Source organism: Atta colombica, unplaced genomic scaffold (genome assembly GCF_001594045.1).
Source record: "Atta colombica isolate Treedump-2 unplaced genomic scaffold, Acol1.0 scaffold224, whole genome shotgun sequence".
NCBI classification, from domain to species: Eukaryota; Metazoa; Arthropoda; class Insecta; order Hymenoptera; family Formicidae; genus Atta; species Atta colombica.
In genome coordinates, this window is record NW_017259321.1 from 1,236,623 (window position 1) to 1,260,843 (window position 24,221).

The window sequence follows — 24,221 nt, forward strand, 5'->3', positions numbered from 1 at the left end:
ATTCATAATATTCATACTTTAAATTTTAGCCTTTCAAAATCCTGATAAATATCTTATAAAAGAAGCCATAAATACAATCGCGATTACATCCTGTTTTTATTGAAGATTATCTGTTACTCATTATTATTTGTTTGGCTCAAATGGGCTGCCATGGGATTAAGCTGCCAATCTAAAGCAGCACATTGGATTTACAAGCACCGAATATTAGAATAAGATCTTCTTTATACATTATCTATAGAAAGTTCAAATAGTTAAAGAAGTTGTTAAGCTCTATTTTAAATTAGTTAGATAAAATTTGCAAACAAAAGGATTAATTCTAAAAGATCTTACGCATAAGCTTATCTGCTGTAATAGTTTAAGCATTATTTTTATTGCGTTATATCTATCGCTATAACGCAAAGATATCACAGCGAGTTTCCTGTAAACTCTGTAATCGAATTTTGCACTGTTTGCAATTGATCCTATTGATGCCTTTAGGCATCAGAGCGTCCTTTAGATTAGAACATCCTTTGAGATGTTCGACACCGCGAATTCTCCGCATTGTTTCATGAAAATGAAGGAATATTGTGATTCATTGGCTTGTTCTGCTCCCTTTCCTTTTCTCTTTCTTCTCTCTTCTTTCTTTTTCTTGCATCTATCAGTTTGATGAATAAAAATATTATTAAAACAAAAATTTAAAGATATCTAATATCTAATCTAATAAAAAAAAAGATTGGTTGCTGCAACAATTTAGATAGTAAAATAATGATAGTAAAAATAATGGCATAACATTTATATGATTAGTAGTTTTTGGTTGTAATAGCAAATGTTTAGTTCCATTAGCCTATCGAAATCATATACTGACATTGCGGATAGGCTATCACAACTAAAAATTTGCTGCTACACCCAAAAACTGATTGCTATAGTCATATAAAAATGTTACACTATATTTTACTATCTAAATTGTTGGAGCAATCAATCTTTTCTTTCAATGTGTAAATAAAATATTTTTAAACTTTTATTGAATTCCAAGGAATATAAAAGGAATATAAGGATAGAACATAAAAATATAGATGCATAAACTTGTATAATTTAATATTAATATTTTCTTACCATCAGTTAGGTGCAAAATGAAACGAATTATGATTGAAGATGATACGATTAAATTTCTCACACAATATGAAACAGAATAAATTACGCTACGTAAAGTTTGGAGATGAAAGTTATTCGCTGCGAGACTTGATTTTCTATTTCACATATTTTGCTTACATATTTACTTACACATCTACTTCATTCATCAGGCGAGCTCTGCTCTGTTAGTAATAAAACTCCTTAATAGACACAATTCGGTTACGCAGATGCCAGGCATTACATCAGGCCGTCGTCGGAAATTAAAAAATGCGCTCTCGTGCTTTGAAGAAAACGCGAAGAATCGAGGAGCACGAGAAGGAGTGACGAGCGAATAATCGAAAGATATCACGCGATCATCGCGAGGAGCGAATGATAATTGCTGGCGAAACGTTCGATCGACTTCTCGGGAAAGCTGCCCGAAGGATCGCGGCAAGTTATTTCTCCGACGGCGAGCCTTGAAACAACGTCGATCGATTCCTCGAAGGATAATAACACTTCTCCTGGTCCCTTCGAGATATACTGAACGTCCTTGGCCTCGTTCGCGTCAACAAGCTCAAGAGGTATTTTTTCCCCTCCCGTTTAAAACCCTTATGCAGGAGGTGCAACCCAGCTGTCAATCCGGAATCTCACGCTTTTGCATCCGACTTGGAATCGGGTCCGACGAGTACAAATTTCTTCCGCGAACTTTGCGCCTGACCGTTCCGATCCTACGAGTTGTGAACCGAACCGCTGTATATGAGGAAGTTCTAATTAAAGTTGCTATCGTTTGACCGTACCGGTGCGTGTCGGCCTACGCGCGATAAAATCACGTGATCGCGGGCAGAATCAAGAATAGTGTTAATCCGAATTTCGCTCTCGAACTTTTGGTAACGTCATACCTCGTAATCTGGCATGCCAGCGGACTGCTATCAGTAGCAGAATTCTCATTGATGTCTACACGTTTCCAAGTAGATTTTGCTGAAATTAACGTGAAGCGAATTCATGAGGTAATAAAGCGAACAGAGATTGAACGAGAGCGTCAAATATAATTTCCGGTGTAACGATTTTGGCCTTTTTGAATTCATAATCTAAAACACGACTACAATAGCTGAAACGCAGTGTAACTTTACAATAATTTGTTACAGTGTATGTCGCTGTTATTTTGGTAACAATAATTTTTTTTATTTATAATTAGGAAATTGTGGCTGATTATAATAAGAAAGTTTCTTGATTTTAAAAAACAATGAAAACAAGGTGCTAGAATTTGTAATAATGCACGGCAAACGAGGCACGCAATGCGTGCTAAAAGCTCGCGATAAGTAGAAAAGCATAAAGCACTTTTTCGAGACGCTCGCTTGAAAATCGTGTTGATAATTTCGATTATGATCGTGATACTTGGCACTATCATTTGCCACGTAAATCGCCTGTGATTCTTTGGGCGTCGAGCGTGATATCTCATAGAAACGAATATGAGAGAGATTCGTGCTCTCGAGATAGCGTTTATGAATTGATCATAATCTTCGAAACATGAACTCCAGCAAGAAAATAGAAGTCTCTTTCACTGAATTTGCCGAATGGAAACACATTTTGAAAACCATCAGCCACCGTTTCTTTCGCCGCGGAGAAAAGCTGCGTAATCTTATTGGAGTTGTATAATAGAACAGAAATAACTTCTAAGGCAATATCGTTTGCAACGTTCTTAATCGATTCTCAGAAATTTTACTTGAGTAAGTTTGAAGAAAAAAATGAGAATTAAAAATTTGAGAATCAGTTCAGAGTTCTTCCGTCATTGATCATCTAGAACGACTATTCCATATAGTACAACAATCTACCTGTAATACTTTTAACTTGTTTAATAAATATAAAGCTGCTGCGAGTAAATTGGATCTCTCGCATAAACAAAGAGAGTCTAAAACTAGATCGAAAAGTTTACTTTAGAATCTTGTTATCCGTAACTAATAGAAAATTAAACGGTTGTATCTTCAAACTCTACTTATTCGTTCAGAGCTGCAACGAATGATTGCGAATCGAATACGTTGCGCACAATCAGCTTAATCATTATACGCTGCCATACAAAAAATTGTAATTTATCATAAGAAATGACTCGGAGGGCGCGTCCCGGAGTAGCGAAAGATAAAAGTATTTAAAAATTTGACGGTATAAGCTTCATTGGAACGGGAGAACAGCAGTTGCAAACTTAATCGATGCAGCACGAAATGCAGAAGAAAGTACACGAATAGCACGAGACACTTGACGCGCGTGAAGAGCGATACATGTACATATGTGTATGTGTGTGTATTAGTTTCCGTGTTTTTCTCGCTAGCAAAGACTAGTGAGGGTTGTAAAATTTATGACGAGCAGTACAGCGGCTGAAAATTGCTGCAAGGAAAGGCGCACCCGTAAAAATTGTAGAGGGTAAAGCATTACGAGAAGAACAGAAAAATCGCCACGTGGCACTTGCTTTCCTCAATAAAAGCACTTCAATAAAAAAGGAAAAAGAGTAAGAAAAGAAAGAAAGGGAAAATTGATTACGCAAAAAGAGAGCCGGCTGTCGGGTGATTTCATCGAAACAGTGTCCAATTAAGTGTTCTAATAAACAGTGTCTAATTAAGCCAGAGAGTGGAAGCACCGGGTGAATACGTGGAAGAGGGCCCGACGGCGCGCAAGAGCGGCTTCATACGCGGTCTCGTACGCCGATTGAGTAGCGGCGGCGGCAGAACGGGGCGATCGGCTCGTTCGATTGCCACGTGTGGCGGCGGCGGCGGCGGCGGCGGCGGAGGCGGCGGCGGATCCAAAAGTGGAGGAGGCAACACGAGTCCTAGCGGTGGTTGCGTTTTCGCAGCTGGACAACAGTCGGTCGCGGGGGCCGATAGCACCACGGTGTCCGCATCCGGAACTCCCCTTGGTGGCCGCGGTACCCCGAGCCGACGGTCCAGCCGCGATCTAAGCCCCTCGAAAAAATCGTCGTCGACGTCGTTAGTGATCGGCCAGCAGGATGCAGCCGTGGCCAGCCACGGAGGCGGTAATGGTGCCGGTACCACTTCGTCGTCCGCTAGTGGTACCGGACAGGATTGGCGGAAGCTAGTCGGCAGCATAAGGCGCAAGGTACGCCGTAAAACTACCCATAACAGCTCCAGCGTATCCGAAGCCGCTCTGCAGGACACGACGAATCGCAATCAGGATGACTTCCTCAAGGCCGCAATGAGAATCTTCCTGGTGGTGTCGCCGCCGATGGGGCGCATTCAGGTAAAATGCGCATATCGGTCGTGCTCGCTGTTTTGTATCAATATATTTCGAATTTGCAAATGCTAAACATTTTTTTTAGCTTGCTTGTTGATTGTTACACTGAAAAAAGAAACTAAATTCTAAAAAATATTTATTTGAATAGTTCTAAGTAAATATTTACTAAATGTACTAAAACATATATATATTTATTTGATACAAGAACCATAAATTTGATTTAACTATTATTTTTTTATTTTGAGTAAATTTTTATTTAATTAAAAGTAAATGTTTAATTAGTACTATTCAAAGAAATATGTATTAAGATTTAGTAAATTTGTTTTCGGTGTAAATTTTAATTTCCACTATTGACCATCTTTTCTTAGAAAAAAATATTAAATGAAGATATGATACGTAAAAAGCATCAATGCCTAATTTCTGTTATTATAAATATTGTTATAAATTAAATGCATGAGATAAATCTTACGTAAGACTGAAGCTTACATCATCTTGAATATCTTATCCATCATGCTCCATGTATAGACACCGCACGAATTTCTTTTCTCTGTCGTAAATTGCTGCGATCTACAATATATCCACATACTCTTCTTGTCTTTTCTTTTCTTTTCTCTACTCTCCTCGGGCTGATTGGCGAAACCGTACAAAATATTTAGCGAAAAGAAACATTTGACGCTATCTAGGCAGAAGATGCTTTCCGCGCAGTCATACAGCTCGGATCCAATCGAATACTTTTATTCGATAAAAGGAGCTGATAATTGTCTTGCGGATCTAAGACTCAGATGGGATTTACTTTCTGTCCAAGGACAATCTGGTTTCCCGTGATAAAAGGAGAGCTATCTTTTTTGCCATGCTCGCTATACTCGGAACGTACAAAAAGCTTTTATTATTTTCGGACTTTAATTTCTTCGGGCAAATGCGCTTTATGTTCCAGCTTTGTCCGTATATTATATTATCCGCATTATATATTATTATACATATATTATTGTCTATTTATTTATATTGAATTATTATATCATTATATCAATATATAAATACTCCATTTATTTTGAATGACATATACCAAGCATAACGTTTGTCATACTAATAAAATTTTTTTATTAATTAAATTTTTATTAATTCCATTTGCGGCGATAAGCAATAGCCATTTCGGTATACATTTAAAGACTATTGTGGAATATATCTCCGATAAATCACGACAATTAATCTTAATATCTAACACAACGAGTGAACCGGTCATGCATTATAGTCGTTCTCGCAATTACGTTGACCAACGAGTGCATTATTCGTCGACGGGCTGCCCGAAACGGGAACGTTCCATCGTAGATGCGCGAAATAAATGTCTCTGTCATAAAATATCCATGCCAACGAAATGTCGAGCGATTTTATGGTATTATCACTAAATTTCCTGCATATTTCTGATATCTCTTATAGTTGGAGAATTAACTAAACTATTAGATAGTTGGAACTAATCAAATTTATTAGAGAAATACTTAGAATATTAAAAACATCTATTTATTAAATTATATTCCAGGCATTCTCTATTGTCACTTGGTGTGCGAGATTCCCTCTCGTCCCAGATTTCAGAAATTCTGCCATAATATATCGTGGAACGATGCGTTATCTCGCTTCGCCGCTCCGTCTACCTGTTTCCGTCTGAATTTATCAATCAATCACGCCTGAATGGGCGCCTTAGTCAATTGATCGCTTCGATTAAACAACCGGTATGCTCTCTATCTACGCTTCGGCTCGGTTGCTCGATTTTTCATCTTTTTTGCTATTTTTTTTTTTATATATTTTTTTTTATCAGATGCAGCTGGACATAGACATTGATATGCAATGTAACTCTCCTGTTAATCGATTACCGTCACTGTTTACACCGCGACCTTTCGTTTGATGTAACAGCATTCGACTACCCGTTCTCCAACAATCGTAATCGCGTGGTTAATATTTGCACGCGATCATATCGTTGTTGTAAGTGGAAATCGATTAGAGATAATTAATAATTCTTATCCAGACGCAACGAACATTTTTTGTGCGATCGATTTTTTAGATACCGAGTATTTTTCGAGTGTTGTTGCACAGTATATTTTCTAATAAAGATAGTTACATTTCTAAAATTTTAACGCGATTCTTATGCAATTAAATTAATAATTATTGTTAAGTAAAAATTATTGTACGTATTTATACATGCGACATCTTTACTTTTAGTAATTATATCAATTTGTGATTCAATGTACAAAGTACATTGAAATCTTTTCATGATGTTCATGTTAGTACAGATGATTTGTATAAGATTCAAAACATCAAGAGACATAGGATTCGTAAATAAAAGTTTGCGAAAAAATATTCAACCCCGTGCACAACCCCGTGTGCTTGTTACTACCACTTCACCTACTTTAAGAAGAGTCTCTTGTAAAATCAAACATAGTGTGTCGTTTTTGCTAAAATAAAAGTTACCCATTGTTTCTCATTATAATTTCGAAGAAAAATCCAATTTTATGAAAAAGAAATGTTCGCTTATTTTAGCTTTAATATGATATAAAACTATCATAATAAAATTATTGTTGTTGCTGATCTGTTACGAAGTAATAATAGTAGCAGTAATAACAGTGCAGTGCGCTCAAATAAATCTTTTCGAAAATCTTTTGCTAATTTTTTGCTAAATATGAGTATAAAATATTCTGAATAAACTTTTCTTCGATCGCGACTTTTTTTTCTTTGTTCTTTGACGTATCGTTCAAAGCATTTTTCTGAACTTTCGTGACATTACAGATTAAAGATATCTGCTAATCTAGATTTAGAAATGCTAGCTTGACATAGATGCCATGTGATAATATCATAACTGATATAACAAAATATACATACCCCCTGCATGTAGCACGCGTTTAATGCGCTTTTCTGTTGCGTACTCTGTCATAAAAATAAAATTTATCTTTCTGTTATTTGCATGAGTTAGCTATGTTTTCCTAAATATCAAAAATTTGACTAACATATCGTAAAAAGGATAAATTTAAAACTTTAAGCTAATTATTTCAGTAAATATATAAAATTATGTCTAATTTTATATGTATAAAACAGCAAGAACTTCAAACATAGTAGTTACTAAGAATATCCAGAGAAACATCAAGTATTTTATATAAAATATTATTACCTCTTTATTTTAATTTTCTATTTAACATAAAATGATGTTCACATATGATGTAAAATTATATTTTATTATAATATTTATCAACGCTTGCGTTACTCATTTTTCTTCATACTGCAAGTACTATAAAAAATTATATATCTTTAATATTAATACTCGCGTTTTTATTTCGCTAGATTAATGGATTTTATGACAAAATTATTGTCGACGACAAAATTTTTCTAAGATTTGATAAAAGATTTGCAATATCGAGTATAAGTCTTTATCCAATTTCTTTATTGATAATTGTTAAAGATAATGATAAGAGAGATGAGAAGAAAGGAGATAAATCCTTTCTTTCGACCATATGCTGTAAAACACTTCTATCATATTTATATCCTTTTTATTTTTTTATATTTTTAAAATAAGTTAATTTATTGTAGAATACTTTTATGATATTGTACATTTATCTATAATAGCTGACTAAATTTTACTTTTGTTAAGTCAAATATTTATAAAGAAAAATTATTGGAAAGATAATTAGTCAGAAAAGAATAAGTGACTCAATTTGTTTACTTTTTACCACATTTTTATGTTTTAATTTTAATTAGTGACATTTTCTCGATTCGTCACGCAAACGAGCGTGTCACGCGAAATATAATTCCTCTCGTTAAAAATAATGAGCGGCATATTATTTGAAAATTAAGAGTGAGTGACAATCGCACAATCAAAGCTAAGTGGATCATTGTTTTAATAAAAAATGTACAGAATGTCCTAAAATTCGCTACTCGAAATACCATAACCAGAAGATTTTCAAAAAATTAAGTAAAAAAGTTATTTGTAAATTTTTATTTTAAGCATTAAAATACGGCCAATATTACAGATTACATTTAAATAGTCACTATGAGTATTAATGAGTGCGCTGAAGTGCACTAAAATTTACTAGTACTACCGCACATACTACTCATAGACAGATGACCATCTAAACATGATCTATAACTGACTATGTTAATTTTTATTATTTAAAAAATTACTGCTATTGCTTAAAAAATAATTTACAAATCACTTTTTTTACTTAATTTTTTAAAAACACTTCCTATTTATATTATTATTTTCCTATATATTATTTTGAGTTGCAGATACATTATTTTGAGACATCCTATATAACTTGATCTGCGTTGTCAAAGGTTATGAAATAATAATGAAAATTCGTTGGCTTAGTAATATGATACTAAAAGAAAAGTACAATGATAGAAGAGGGAAGATAGAGAGAATATATCAAGCATCAAGTGTCCATCTTGTGATATGGAAAGAGGTAGTGTTTTATGAGAGATTGATGGCTGACAGGAAATGAAAAGGGTATAAGAAAGGCGGATCAGAAAAATTTCTCGAGAACGTCTATACATATACATATATGTATAATGTATGTGCGTGCGTCTCTCTCTCTCTCTCTCTCTCTCTCTCTCTCTCTCTCTCTCTCTCTGCGTGCGTGCGTGCGTGTGTGCGTGCGTGCGTGTGCGTGTGTGTGTGTGTGTGTGTGTGTGTGTGTGTGTGTGTATGTGTGTATTTGTGTGCGATTTTATTCGCACTCGATTATAAAGTCTCGAGAACGATGGTAGGCATAATTTTTGGCGTGATGCTAAACAATCAGCCAATCTTAAACCTCAAGGATTTTCTATTTTCCGACGAAAGAACCTACAGGGTTATCCCTCCGCATCGTCATCGAATGTTATCGCCTTCAACAATGCTTCTCAATTTCGAGAAATATTATATATTGGCTTAAGCGGGAGACTCGCCTTCCTCGTAAGCTGCGCTTATATTCGAACCCAATTTTTCCCGAAAGTTGAAATTGCTATCCATCACGTGGTATCTATTACATACAGGGATACAATCCTCATTTATTTTTTTTTTACAGACTCCATGTACGTATGTGAAGATGCATTGAGATTGAAAGAAAAAAAATTATAGTTGCTATAAATCTTGATGTTTTATTTAAAAAGCATAATTATATGTTTATTTAAATTTATAATCTAGACAATATTATATATTATTGCTATCTCAACTAGATTAACAAATTTTTTTATTCGACAAAATATTATTTAAAAATTGCTCCTGCTGTTAGTAAAAATTTTTCGAGTTCCATCGCACTTTACAAAGTTACAGTAATTAAATCATAATTGTTACAAATGAAGGTTTCACAAAACAAATATTCTATTATATTTACAGCAAAACAGAGTAAGTAGCCATGGAACACTTCGTCATACGAATTCCTCATTGTTGTATAAGTGTTCAGAATAATTGCAACAGGCGTATTCCGAGGCAATAAACGATGACAAATCGCGTCGCGGCGACGCGCGCTAATTAGTTCCTCAGAGTAATTACGATCACGCTCGGTGATACGGCGAGTAACTTAATGAAGTGCCAATTTACGTTTTGATATACAATTTACCGATTATATGATTAAATCGGGTTCTAATCCTCCCCTGTCCCGCCCTACCTTTCTAATGGAGTTAATAAGTTTCTCAGCTGCATTCCTTCTCCGCATCAACGTATTTGTGTTCCCGGTAAGACGTTGACGAAATATGGCCTCGAGCTACTTGTCTTAAGCTCCACTTATGCAATAGTTTGCTTTACTGCATGTCGCATCGGCCCAACTTCGATAACGCGTAAGCTTTGTAGGCTATGTAAAATAAGGTAAATGTGTCACATATATATAAATAAGCTGCCATAATGTAGGATGGTTTTCTCAAATACCGTGTTACGCATAAAATGAAATGTCAGTTATTTAACAAAGCTAACTCGGGTTTTTGATGTTATATGAATCCATTTGGTAGTTTACATCTAGTACACATCTGGTACCTCTAATTAATTATTAATTAAAATTATTTGACAATTAATTAATTCTCTCAATATTTTGAAGAGTATGTAATTTAATGGCTATCGAAATATTTAATGTCGACTGTTAAAATTACTACGTTAATGAATTCAATCAACAAACCAGAAGTATCTTGTTAAATTTCCTCGATATTTGGCAATCATTCAAATTCCATCAACAAAATGTATCATGCTTATTTCGTAATTTGCCAATGGTCGTAAGACAGACTCAATTCCCAGGTATGTTTTTGTTCCGTCCTACCACAAAACAGAAGTTACTGCAGTCGGAGTGTTTTGCAGTGCCCAATTTCTAGATTTAGTACAGCTGGTGCACGAGAACCTTGAAATTACATTCCTGCTTCTAAAGCCTGCTTTTCGTGTGCGGGATGGAGCTCGATATTGTTATACCGTTAGCTTAACCTCCTCATCCACTGTCGGAGAAACGGATGGTTAAACGAGAAGCGACGGGTGACATATGAGAGCTTTCCGAGTATTTCCTATATATGAATCAAAACGTTAACAATGTCAATTGGATAAATCACAACGGACAAAAGAATTACTAGCTCGAAAAAAAATCCTATGATTCGTGAAATGATAAATAACAATTTTTTAATTGTCTCGTTATTTGATTGTCTTCAAGGAATTCTTAAGTTAAAGTTTGGGACTTATACGAAGAAATATACTAATATTTAAAAAGTGTAAATCATCTTAAAAAATTTAATTTTCTATTTCTCTTGAAAATATAGGGCTGAAAATACGCGCACAGTAGAGTGTGATAAACTGAACAGTAGGGCAGGGTTTAATTATTCTTTCACACTAACGTATGAGCAAACTATGAAGGTCCTTAGTACTTCTGGAAGTTATTAAATTCTCGGGAACATTTCAATAGCTTTGGTTATCAAGCTCGAAAATTTAGCACGTAAATAGGTTTGCCAGCCTATTGCAGTTTACTGAAGCATCGGACGTCCATAATCTTGAATGATATGAACTAGGTTTATAGGTGGACTATCGGGGCGGTTAATGTTCTAGTCGTGGTCCATTATTATTGGACAATAAGCTGTCTACACATTAATAATGATGTATATTCCAGCGATATATATGAGTAAACAGTGACGCGCTTATAAAACATAAATTATAAGTTTTTAAATTTATTATTTCTGAATCAGCGTCCCATATTTTTTAATATTATTTTTTTACGACATTATAAAGATCTACGTATAGATGTGCATATTTTTCGACGATAGATAAAAAATCGAACTTTCATTGTTTTTCAGAAAAAAATCACTTTGCTTTAATCATTAAAATGTTAAAGCAGAGACACAAATAAAACGGATATATCATACGAATATATGAATCTCAAGAACGTATGTCGACCGGAAAGTGTTAATTTCATAACCAAAATAGAACGCTTATGTTGTAGAAATTGTTGAAGCGAAGTACGTTTGCATGCCTCGCGAAGTATTACACCCACAGCGAGAATCGAAGACCTGGATAAATTTGCAATTTTAGTTGTGATTCATAATTTGTGTCCAATATCTATTACGTATTCGTAATATGATATTGAATTGATCGAAAAGCAATCCTGTTCACGGAAAGAGCAATTTTGCTGAACAATCTAAAAATTTAGCTAGATACATGAAAATAATTTTGTTGGACCGTCAAAATAATTGCGTAGGACGACAAAATTTATTGCTAGAATATTAAAACTTTTTACAGCATAGTTTGCTCATCATGCTTATAAGATTCCTACAAAATTATTTTGATAGTCCAACAAAATTATTTTCTGATCTCAATTTTGTAGTAAAATTGTTTTTTCCGTGTGATTTATGTGTACACAAAATAAAAATACATTAAAGTTACGGAGTTGTATAAATATATAAATCTAATTACAAAATTTAAACAAGCTGCTGATTAAATAACTCTATTAAACTGAAAAGTTACAGTTAAAATTATAAACTCTTATAAAATTATGTTTTTTATTCAATAATATCTAGTTATTTTATTTCGCAAAGAGAAAACTCCCAAGTTATCTTTAACTATGTTTCTATAAATTCTGCAACAATAATAATATTTTAATTAAAACAAATAATTCTATTCTAAGAATTAGAATACGGCATTCGTTACAAACAGTACTTCGAATTAATCACTTATAAATTAATATAACAATGCGTTTTTCAATCATTTATTAGAAAATAAAATATATTCCATGATGGTGATTCCAGAAATATGACGCATTTTCTCTCGCATTCAAATTCAACTAACTTGCCGGAAATTAATTTTTTTATTCATATCTCTCTGTTTTTGAACACTATCAAAATCTCTTATCCTCTTACTTTTTTTCTCGTATCTTTCTATAAAAAAATAATTTGGATTTTCATCAAATAAATTACAATATTGGTAGAAAAAAATACGTGTATGTATATATAAAATATTCACATAAAATATTTTTTAAATTTTAGTTTTAGAATGTAACTTTATCTTCAGAAGTTTATTAATTTTATCGATTTATCGCAAATTCACTCTTATTGTTGCGTTATTGTTGCGATGTACAGATCGAATTATATTCGTCTCGTGGGACTTTTCGCAGTTGCTACAACCGCACGTTCCTCCTCTTGTTTTATCACACAGATGTTTTAGCGAGTTTGATCGGATAAACCGAGGTCAGAAGAAAAGAACGAAAGTCTGCATTCCTAATCAAACTATAAGTTTATTTTACGTATTTATTCAGCTCGCTGTTCGGTAGGAATGCATTTCGGCCGAATTCCGATTTGATGGCACGATATTTAGCAAGTTTGTTAAACCAATTAAGTAGTTGAAGAGTAAAGTCATAACCAGCCGTTTTTGCGTTCTTGCGCACTTTATAATAACTGCGCGAAGATAAACGCCGAGAAATACTTTGTTAAGTGACTTGGCGCACATAGAACAGATATTTCGCATGGAATTGTTTCACTTAACTTCTGTCGTCCTTTTATATCTGGCTAAAACGGATTGCACATTTCGATGAGGAAACTTTCAACGAGACTAGAAATTGGAAAATATATAATAGAAGCAAAAGTACGTATTTATGGTCGAAACAAAGGATTTATCTGTCCTTTAATGTTATTTGAATTATAATAATTTATCATTCTTATTGTATCTAAAGTAATTCGAAGGAAGAGCATTAGCGTTCAAATTTATGAAAACTTTTGTCAATTTGTAGAAAAAGAGCATTATAATATTTCATAACACATAAGAAACTACATCAGTAATTTATGTTGATAATTATTTAATATAAATGTTATTTAATACCATTTTAACAATAATTTTATTAAATAACTTCAATTCTCTTCTTGTATTTATTGTAAATAAGTATTAAATCATTTGTTTTTAAAAAAATAATTATTAAATTTATATTTTTTTTTTTTAGTTTATACTCGTGAATATCAGGTTTTATAAGAGAAATTTAATGCAGAGTTCTCTTAATAATTAATATGCTTTGTTAAATTTCAATTTAGCAGAATTGATATAATTGATAATACAATAAGCTCATTTAGGGGAATTTTATGAAGAATAACCGACAAACTTTGAACAATATACAATTAGGCTAAGTATGATAAATTAGCAATTATAATCGCCAGGGACTATATCCTAATAGCCAACAACAGTGGATGTTGTGATATCTTTATCGGCTATTATACATATACAGTAGAATTATGCACTAATTAGGAATTATGAACTAACTCTAATAAATAACAAATTTGTTTGTTAAATAAAGACATCATTTAATATAAATGAACTTTTTATTCTTTCAAAATATTTGTATAAAAATGTAATAAAAATATTTATTACTTATTTTCTTATATATATATTGTATTAATATTTAATTAAATATAATTAACATTAATTTATTATATCTAAAAACATATAGAATAGGAGAAATTATATTTTTTTTTTTTTGACAATGAGTTAAGTTGTTCTCTTGATTGCTTCTCTTCGCATAATTCCACATTTATAAATATAATAACTAATCAATTCCTCAGCAGTAAAAGTTCCTTCTAGATTAGATTTCCCGATATTCAATCAGATTCAATTACTATTCGACTGTCGTGCAACTGTCAAATCTGTTGACTGCAGTCCATTTATCATATGCTATAAAGCGGCTTAATTCAGTTTCATTCAAACATTGCTACACGATCGTTGTCCTAGTTTTTGTTACTAAAACGAGGCACGCGAAGTAATCTCTGTGTTTTAACAATCGCCAGTATTCATCATACGTTCATTGCACAACTTTTAATTATTAAATCCAGACATAAACAAGAACGAAATAGTATTTTCAATGTGCATTTAATATTTTTCGTTTGATGCTGAAACTAACTTTTATTATTATACACATTCCAGGTCATACGGAAATTATTTCACATTTCGCTTATGTTAGATTGCTTTCTAGTATTTCTGACTGCTACTGATTGATTAGTTGCTACATGCAAAAATAAATCCAAACGATATTATATACGTGGGAAAATAATCAAAATAATTCATTAGAGAAAATAAATTTGGTTTTGTACATGAAACAAATACGTGTTGCATTTGTATATTTTTTTTAAACTTATTAAGTTATTGAATCTAATCTTTTTTCAATTTTTGTTTTTTTCATTGCAAGCGCTGCCTCACTTGATAACTAAGATACACTATCCAATGTAACGATGTTTAACGCGCCATTCTATGTTGTCTGGAGATATCTTGGTATCTTGGAGATAATTAATATAAGCGAAGCACATTCCCTCTCGCAGTTTCAAGATACTATAAGGATGCCAGTGATACGTTACTTTATCAGCACATCATGCCAAGAAGAATGCATTCTCACACCAATCAGAACTTTTCCCGCTATATATTGCCTCGTGTAAACTTTCCTTCTCAGTGTAGCTATTTTTTTTTAAGTTATTCTTCGCATCGCAAACATGCGCCGACACACGTTCAATGTATCAAGGTATACCTCGATCTATGATATCAGCAAATTTATCAACAGTTTGGTCTTCATCACGATCTCTTTGCTATGTGGAATGCAATTTTGTGCGTTGCAATTTTTTTCGATACATTCTCATATTTCGAAAGTTTGCAAATATCCGGAAAATTTTAACGCATAGAATTCGCCATTTCAAAAAAAATTCTATAGCTGATAAATATTCAAATTAAATAATTTAATAACTATAATAAAATTTAATAATTGAACGATCGCTAAATTTTAACTGCATTTATTAAATTATTCAAATAAATATTAATGAATTTAAAATAAAAAAATAATATACAATTTAATAAGATAAGGAAACAACAAGGATTAGATTTAATACATACCTCACAAATTTTACGTAAATAGAGAAAAAGTATTCTGCAAACAATTAATATTTCTCTATTAAAAATTACGAGGCAATCAAAACTTAATCTTTCTTCAAAAAGTTAAATATTCTTGTTAGTATTCAAGTTAAATATTTAAGTTAAATATTTTTTATTATTTTTAGCGTTACATTTTCGGCATTATTACATGTGTAAAACTTTCGTTATTCAATGTTATTTCTTTATATCGTATTGATAAACATTTTCGATCAAAACATATTGAAATGTATTATAAATTAAATAGCAAGGTTTTTCACAAATTTAGAACACAGTTCTCCATCGAAGACGCGAGGGAACTATAGCGAGGCAATTTATTTCATGTCCTTTTCCGCAAACATGCTGACTGTACCCGAACTCCGCCATCGAAGTAGTTCGTCGAGTTTCGCTATAGTCACAGATAACGCGGAGTATTTCATACATTTTGTAACCGAGAAATTCGGATCAAAAGAAAATTTCATGAAGAAGTAAATTTTCCGATCCATATCAATACATATAGGTGTCTATCAATAGTAGGCCAAAGATATATCGATCTGTAGATAAAAATAAAAGCGATGTAATTAATGAGCGCTGTAAGCATAAAACGAAACGCATCCTAAGGCTTGCTTTTGAGAAAGAAGACAAGTCTAAAGACGATACTAAATGCTCAAGTGCCTTTAATTAATACAACATATTATCATATTATAATGACGAAATTGACGAAAACAATTATCACAGCAAGATGCGAAATGTTTCAACAACAGTTTATAACGGCGTAAGACAACATAAAGAGTCATCTCTATGTTTGCTGCGAGTATAACATGCGCAATAATAATTTAGACTGTAAGTCAGTGCTTCTGCTTAATAATGAACGACGCATTTTTGTTGTCGTTTTAAAACAAGAACAAACGGTCACGTTTGCACTTTGACATGCATATTTATAAATTTCGTTTCACGGAACACGACGATTGTTTTGCAGTAATTAAACAATATGTAATATGAGAACAATGAGACTCTGTAATGAAAATAACGCAAAATTATAATAATTAAGCAGCGATTATGACTTCGTTGTAGTCCACTAAATTGAAAATTAAATCGCGAAGAGTGAGGTCAAAATATAATGACAGTCTCTTTGCAATTAGTTTTACTTTTTATCTCTATAATAATTATAATAATAATAGCGTTATAAATATAACAATTTAATAGTACTGTGATGATTACCGTGTGATGGTTATCGTGGTTAAATATGTATAACTCAAAATTCATATTGAAATTATTATTCAGTAAATATCAAGAATACAGCGCCCATATATTTTCCAATCGAGAGAGAATCCAAAATATTTTCAACCTGCACAAAATTGCGCTGCTACGAATCATGGACTGGCGGAGTCTGTTGGTGACGCACTCTTTGCTAAATTGACAAAGCTGCGAGGTCCTTCGCTAAATTGATAAAATCAGACCCTCACCGATGAACGAATAAACGAACGAACGAACGAATGAATGAACGATTGCCGTTTGCGAAACGTTACGGAACGCGTGATCGCATATGGTTCGACGCTGTGCAATTAGTTTCCATCCCGGCTATCCAGGAAACTCTTTTCCTATATGAGAGACCGAAAGTTCCGGCAGTCCGACATTTTACGATGCAGTAAAATCGCCCGCGTATTCAATCATCGATTCAACCGTTTCACTTTCTGACTATCGCGCGTTGTTACTACAGGCTCTCGATTCGATACATTATCGCGCCGGCGTATAATCTGAAATACTTAATGGCGCATACATATATTCGCGAGCCGAACAATAATTGAGCCCCGATAATTCATTAAACTGCATTCTCATTATCTATGCGTTATCAGTTTTCGCAACGTTTTCAATTTACACATTTCTGCCTCGTTCGATCGATCGGTAACAATAATATTTCGCGCTCGACGCTACGTAACAGCTTGCATTTGCGCTTCATTTACATTTATATTTATGTATATATACATATAAATCGATTTAAATTAAAAATAAAAGTTTAGTTTATTTGCCTGCGTGAACGCGTTCGACATTCTATTTTTAGTTAAGAGGGATATTCTGATTTCTAAAAATCTTTCCAAACTACAGTAGTGATTTTAAATCGATTTTAAATCTATTTTGCGAAAAATTAATTTTTCTATCTAAAAGGAGCTATTTTAAACTGATCTTTTTATACAGAATCGGTTCTTTTTTAACAAAGAAATCTATTTCAAAGCGATCTTTTTGCAGAAAAATTAATTTTTAGCTAATCGATCCACACATTCATGCCTGCTTTCGGTAATAACGCGTTGGAACTTCACGCGCGCGATTATAACAGCTCGGGTAAATGAGCTGTCGAATTATCGGCGCGCGTCTCTGTTTCAGAACTCGATTAATTCCCATTTGAGGAGGAGCATAATTCCATCTACGACGGGCGTTTAAGTGCCTACACATACATAGCGATACACGTACATTGCGCGCTAAAGCGAGACGATAGTCGCACAAAGCACGGTGAAAAGGGAAAATGAAAATGGGAGTAAGCGAGGCATGCGAAAAGTATAGCAGAAAAAGAGAGAAAAAGGAATGACAAGCGGGAGAGGTGAAGAAGGGATAATAATTAAAGGCATTTTGTCGTTAATGGTCAATTTCAGCGTGCGAACAGATTTAAGGAAGTGAACGAAGTTTACGCAGTAAACTGTCGTCGTGGAAGTCTGCAATTAAAAGCAGGGAATGAAATAAGGGAGTCCCGCTAAGGGCTCGTATCCAACCTTACCCTCGAAAATCCTTCTGGCCGATTACATCATAAGTGCTGTTATTTTCTCCAAAGATTTGCTGAAAAAAACTAAATTTTAATAAATATTTGTTTGAATAATTTTAAGTAAATATTGACTAAATATAAACATATATTTATTTCGTACAAAAATGATTAATTTGACTGTCACTTAACTGACTGTCATTTTTTTATTGAGTAAATATTTATTTACTGTAAGTAAATGTTTAATACGATTCAAAGAAATATTTATTAAATATTAAGATTTAATAATTGTTTTTTTCATCATGTATATTCAATTATGTGTTGGACGAACTGCATTTCAAGACGATCATTGAGAGGAGAACGAGACTGTCTTTTGAAGACAGAGAGGAGCTTTGTGCAATTTGAAATAAATTCCTCTTGAACAAGTTCTTTACAAGTTGTATTACAAATCGCTGAAGATAAAAGGCTTCTCGCTAATCACGTGGATCAGAAAGGCAAATAAGTATCGAAACTTTTAATTTGAGGTAGGCGCTGCTTTTCAAAGAAATTTTAATTGCAGCTGTCGTGTTGACAAGACGTCCAATTTGGAAGTTAAAAAAGTTATATTGACTTCTTAATAACACCCCGGCGTCGTTGAACACTCTAGATGTAAATCAGTAAATATGTAATATCTATTTTCCTATAATGATAAAATGTACCCTCAGGAATATTTTAACGATGAACTGGTTAACATTATCTGTAAAAACGTATCGCATGACTCGCATAACTTTATGCAATCGAATGTCATCGACGAATCGAAAGTTGCAACGAAGCATACCGATTTAATTTCCGAGATCGCGGACACCGTTCATAACCGAATTTACGCGAGCGAACTCTCGTCGTTCTCCATCCCACTCGATTCAATTAGCCGTCGCCGACCTCATTTGCTCTATTTTAATTACAACCTTCGTTCCGGCGACTCCATGCTGATGAAAAGTAAATCTGTAGTAGCCAAAACTTCTTCTAATCTTTAAATTATCGTTATATTCGCGGATTTTTTTAACGAAGTTGAACATCCACAATTAAAAGAAAAAATGAAAAGAAAAATTTTTTAAATTAAAACCATTGACAAGTAGAGCATAAATAGCAGCAGCAATTTTAAGCTAACGAAATAAATTTTTAATTAAGTGAATGAATAACGATTTCTAGCAACCTTACAAGTTTTTTCTGTAATTTTTTAACAAAGTTTTGCCTTTCCTTGCCAATGACTGTATGCATATTTCGTGCAAAGTATTGAGAAAAGCATTTTATGCGCGTTCTCGCTAAAGAATCTACTATTCAAAATTAGCAAATATTTCGTTGCTACTTTTCTACTTTTTTTTTATCATCAAATATATTCATTACAAATCATGTAAATTAATTATTACTTTAAATTCTAAAATTAAAAACTTTATATTTTGAAAAACATTTATTATGACATCTGCAATATAGTAATTAATATTTTATTGCTCTCACCACTTTCTAAATTTATTGCATCAACTACATTCACTTTTCTCACCTGCAGCTCATGTGACGAAACCAACCTGAATTTCCCATGTGCCGCTCCAAAGATTCAATTTAAACGTCTGTCATGTTTAGACGGGGGATCGACGAAAATTGCGTTGCCTGTTCGTGGCCGTGGCGGCTTGTAAATCCGCATAATCCGATCTTCGATCGGAAAGAAAATGCATCAGAATGCATATGACATGAGAAGCCGCAAGCATGCATCTCCGTTATTGCCGATTCTTTAGAATTTCGAAAGGTGAAAAGGAAGAGGCGCGTTCGTGCTAGTCGTAATATTAAACTTGCACGGCTATCGGGTATTCTCAACCACTCCATTAAATGCATCGTTTTCTGGGTTAACGTTCGCCAGGCTGTACGTAGCACATTCGCTTTACGACTAATATCATAGATCATTATTGGCGATGTTTCAGATATTAAGGACAAGTTTTACCGCCGCCCTCGTGAACGAGGTTCGTGCATTTGCATTTTAACAGCTGTGTGGGCAGGCATAAGGAACTCGCGAAAAAAATGTGCAATGACAGTATCGCGTCACCATAATCTAAATGGATGTTTCGCTATTATGAGGTCGATAGATCGGACATAACCTATGTGTTTTAAGACGTTTCATAAAGCAGAATTAAAAACATATTGCGTCATACACGTTACAAAATAACAGTCATAAAAGAATCATATTCTCTGAAAGATGGATATAAGAGTCGCGACACAAGGTGTTGCAGATATTTGTTTTGTCCATCTCTATTCGTTTCGCACTGATGTTTCTATATTCCCTGAAGAAATCCAAATGTATTGTACATTAAATTATTTATTTACGAAGATGTCTTTGTTCAAGCCGTTAACTATTCTACTTCTTCAATTCCAAGACAGGAAGTCTTTACTGGTCTACATGCTTCGAAATTCGGAAATCAGAAAACGTTTTACAGTTCGAGAACTACGAAACACTATCGGAATCCGAAGCGATTCAATTCTCACTGTACTAACTGATAGAGGCTAGCATTCGAGTTTCCGGGTAATTAATCGCCCGTCGAACCACATCGAATCGACAATTTTGGCGTTAATGCGCGGCACAGCTGCAATCTTACCCGATATTATTGTTACAGGATCGCTGAGACTTGATGAGGATTGATTAATCAAGAGGTTAATTAATGGAAACTTCATTTGATCATGAAACAATACCAATTTCAATCTCAAATTAGTTATCCTGAACTGCGAAATCGTGCGCTCGTAATTGACATTAGAATTTAGGACGCGAATTCAACAAATTTATAAGATGACAAATACAAATGAGCACAGTATTTTCCGATAAAGAAATATATTTCTTAAACAGACATTATCAATTCCGTTAGACGAGATTATTTTCGCAACATTCGTGAGAGAAGAGAAATGCAAGAGTCGAATAAGAACTAAATACAGCAAGAGGAAGGAAAGAAATATTTAAAAATGTCAAAGAAACTACTATTATGAAACTACTGCTCGCGCACAGAGGAGAAATGTTTCAATTTCGCATTTAGATTTTCGAATTGCCCCAGGAAATCAAACCGCGACATAATATCATGTCCTTGTGAACGTGTAACATTCGTTTTAAAATATACAGAAAAGATATAGCGTGTCGTAACATGAAACGAAATAAAGATTGACGTGTGTCGTACGACTTGCAGGACTTGCTGTATAAAGTGAAATAGATGGAAGAAGGAAAGAAATCGAGAATACGCGGAACGATTTAATACGCGTTCCGCATACGACACTTCCTCGTAAAATAAAATGTGTTACGGCCCTCGGCCGCGAGAGAATTCTACTGGATAATATAAAGTCGAAAGCTCGCGGATATATATATTATTCGCGACGTCGCGATAAATCCATAGAATGTCAGAATCAGAGAGTGCGTAAAATCAGGGAAAATGTAACCTTTCGAAAAATTTGCAAAGAATTGTCGTAGAATGTCGCAATAAAGAATGTAAGATTAAGCGCGCAGGAGACAAATTGATCTAAAATATAGTGCGCAAAACACAGATTGACATTTAAACAAAACAATATAACGCTCTTTGGATTAAATAAGTTACTTCAAATTATTAATTTCTTCTTTCATGCGGACTTTTTTGATTTAAAACTGTAATTGGAGAATACATTTAACAAAATTAATACTGTTAAAAATAAGCTCCCACATATTTTGTACGTCTTTGTTTAATCAATAGAGGATGATGTATATTACATAAATCGTAAAAAAAGATTGTTATTTGTGGATTTTAGAAAATTTTTTAAAGATTCTGTACTCCCTAATCATTTATAAATTATACTAAAAAAAGAATTTACTAAATCTTAATATAGATATTTCTTTGTAATATTATACAACAGTCACTTACAGCACATAAATTTTATTCAATAAAATATTCAATAAAAAAATAATATTTTAATCAAATTAATAGTTTTTGTAATCAAATAAATATATGTTTACATTTAGTAAATATTTGCTTAGAGCTATTCAAATTAATAAATATTTATTAAAATTTTTTTTTTGGTATAAGGGGAAAATAATATCAGCCATTGGAATTTATTTTTAAACGTATTTTGTGTTTACGTAACTCTTCCTTTTTTATTTATATCTAACGCGGTCTAAAAATTCCGTTACTCAATTGCACTGTCCTATTTTTAGAAGAAAAATTTCATGCTGCACGAGGAACGTACACAGGATCTTATTTATCTACATGAACGTGTTTCTGAGGATACGACATATTGTATCTTGTAAACGTGGCATTTTTAAAGGGATTGCGGAAGAGGTTGAAGAAGATTGTCGATAACCAAGGAATAAACTTTAATATTTCTCGATAATTGTAACAAGGCGTCATTCTGCATCCACCAAATACCAAAATCTCTCTTCGATATTTTTCATTTCGCACGTCTTCATTTTGTTCTGTCATCACGACGACACATAGTGACGACGTAGCTGCGAATCCCTACAAGATCGAGGGTAAAATAAGATCGAACGATCAAAGACGCCCAGGAATCGACTCGGACCCGATGGGTAAACACGCGTGGAAATGTATACATCAAAGTATGTACATACAGGCGACGAAAGTATCAGCGTCCTCAATACCGTTGCGCGAGGGCGTAATTGAGTTTTCTTCTTGAATCCTGCGATTCGACTCTGTCTCTTCCTCTCTTCCTTTTTGCGAAAGTAGGTTCCTATCCATCTTTGGAACGTCGTCAAGGACCAAAAGAGAAAAAGAGAGATAATAATGTTAAAAAATTGACTCGATTACTGAATTTCGAGCAAAGCTTAGATTGAACTTTATACAGTTAACGATAATTTAAACAACCAATCATAAAGTAGGAAAGATAGTAATGACGGGGATGTTGAGCATTGCGTGGAGAAGAAATGTCGAAGACGAACGGGACCTGCGGATATATCGAAAAATCAGAAGAGAAAAAAAGAGGGTATTGCCTAATTAAAACATATCGTAGATTTGAAGACTGAAAGCAAAGAAAATAGTTGTGGTTTGAGACGATCTTTTTCGTTAGAAGAGGAATCGATTATCTGATCCCGCAAGAGCAGGATGTATCCACACGTTTAGAAGGGTGTTTCTGGCTATCAGGAAGGCGAGGATGTGGGTTTTGGGACAATTGGCGGAAGCGGTTTTCTTCTGGATTGGTTTCTTTATGCACGCTCAGGAACGCATAGATACGTAGAATGAAATAATCATTGTATCGTGGTACCGTCGACTTGCGAATCATCACAATCTTTTGCGTATATTAAAGTTTAATTTTATTTCCGACACGAATGAATTGGTTGCTTTGAACATTCTGTGTAGTGAATACAAGCGTATTGACAAAGGAATAAAATATAAATGAAAAGGAAAATGAAATATATAATGAAATGCAATCTTTGAACGCGACCATAATTTGCACGTTACTTCTGTAATACAATTTTGAGCTATTATTGAGCAGCTTGTTCCTCATTGTGTAAATTACCTCGAGTGCTTTTATCAATCCGAATAATTGTGTCTCATGGAAGTCCCTTTGACAGTTAAAAAGGATTTGACAGGACGATGACGCACTCGAGGTCGGGTAAATATCCTGTTTTCGCCCTAAATGCTCGAAATGTGTGTAACCCAATCTCACATGAAACCGTTGTATCGCTCGTGATAAAATGGAAATTGTGGACACTTTAGAAATTGGGACGATTCGAGCACAATAGGGGAAATCTCGAGGAGTTCCAGATTATAATTAGATTTATTTGTTTGAAATATATATATATAT

At 33.6% G+C, this 24,221-nt stretch overlaps 1 protein-coding gene across 3 annotated transcripts in view; it reads left to right on the forward strand.

The window, feature by feature from the left end:
- LOC108688039 (pleckstrin homology domain-containing family G member 5-like) overlaps positions 1 to 24,221 on the forward strand; it is a 110,918-nt gene that overhangs the window by 41,923 nt on the left and 44,774 nt on the right. The window contains exon 1 of one of the 3 annotated variants that reach the window (XM_018194119.1): positions 4,116 to 4,335. The exons of the other annotated variants lie outside the window; for them this stretch is intronic. Coding sequence (XP_018049608.1) covers positions 4,291 to 4,335 — 45 coding nt within the window. The 5' untranslated portion in view covers positions 4,116 to 4,290. Of the gene's footprint in view, positions 1 to 4,115; positions 4,336 to 24,221 lie in introns of those variants that run through there. 3 annotated transcript variants of the gene reach the window in all.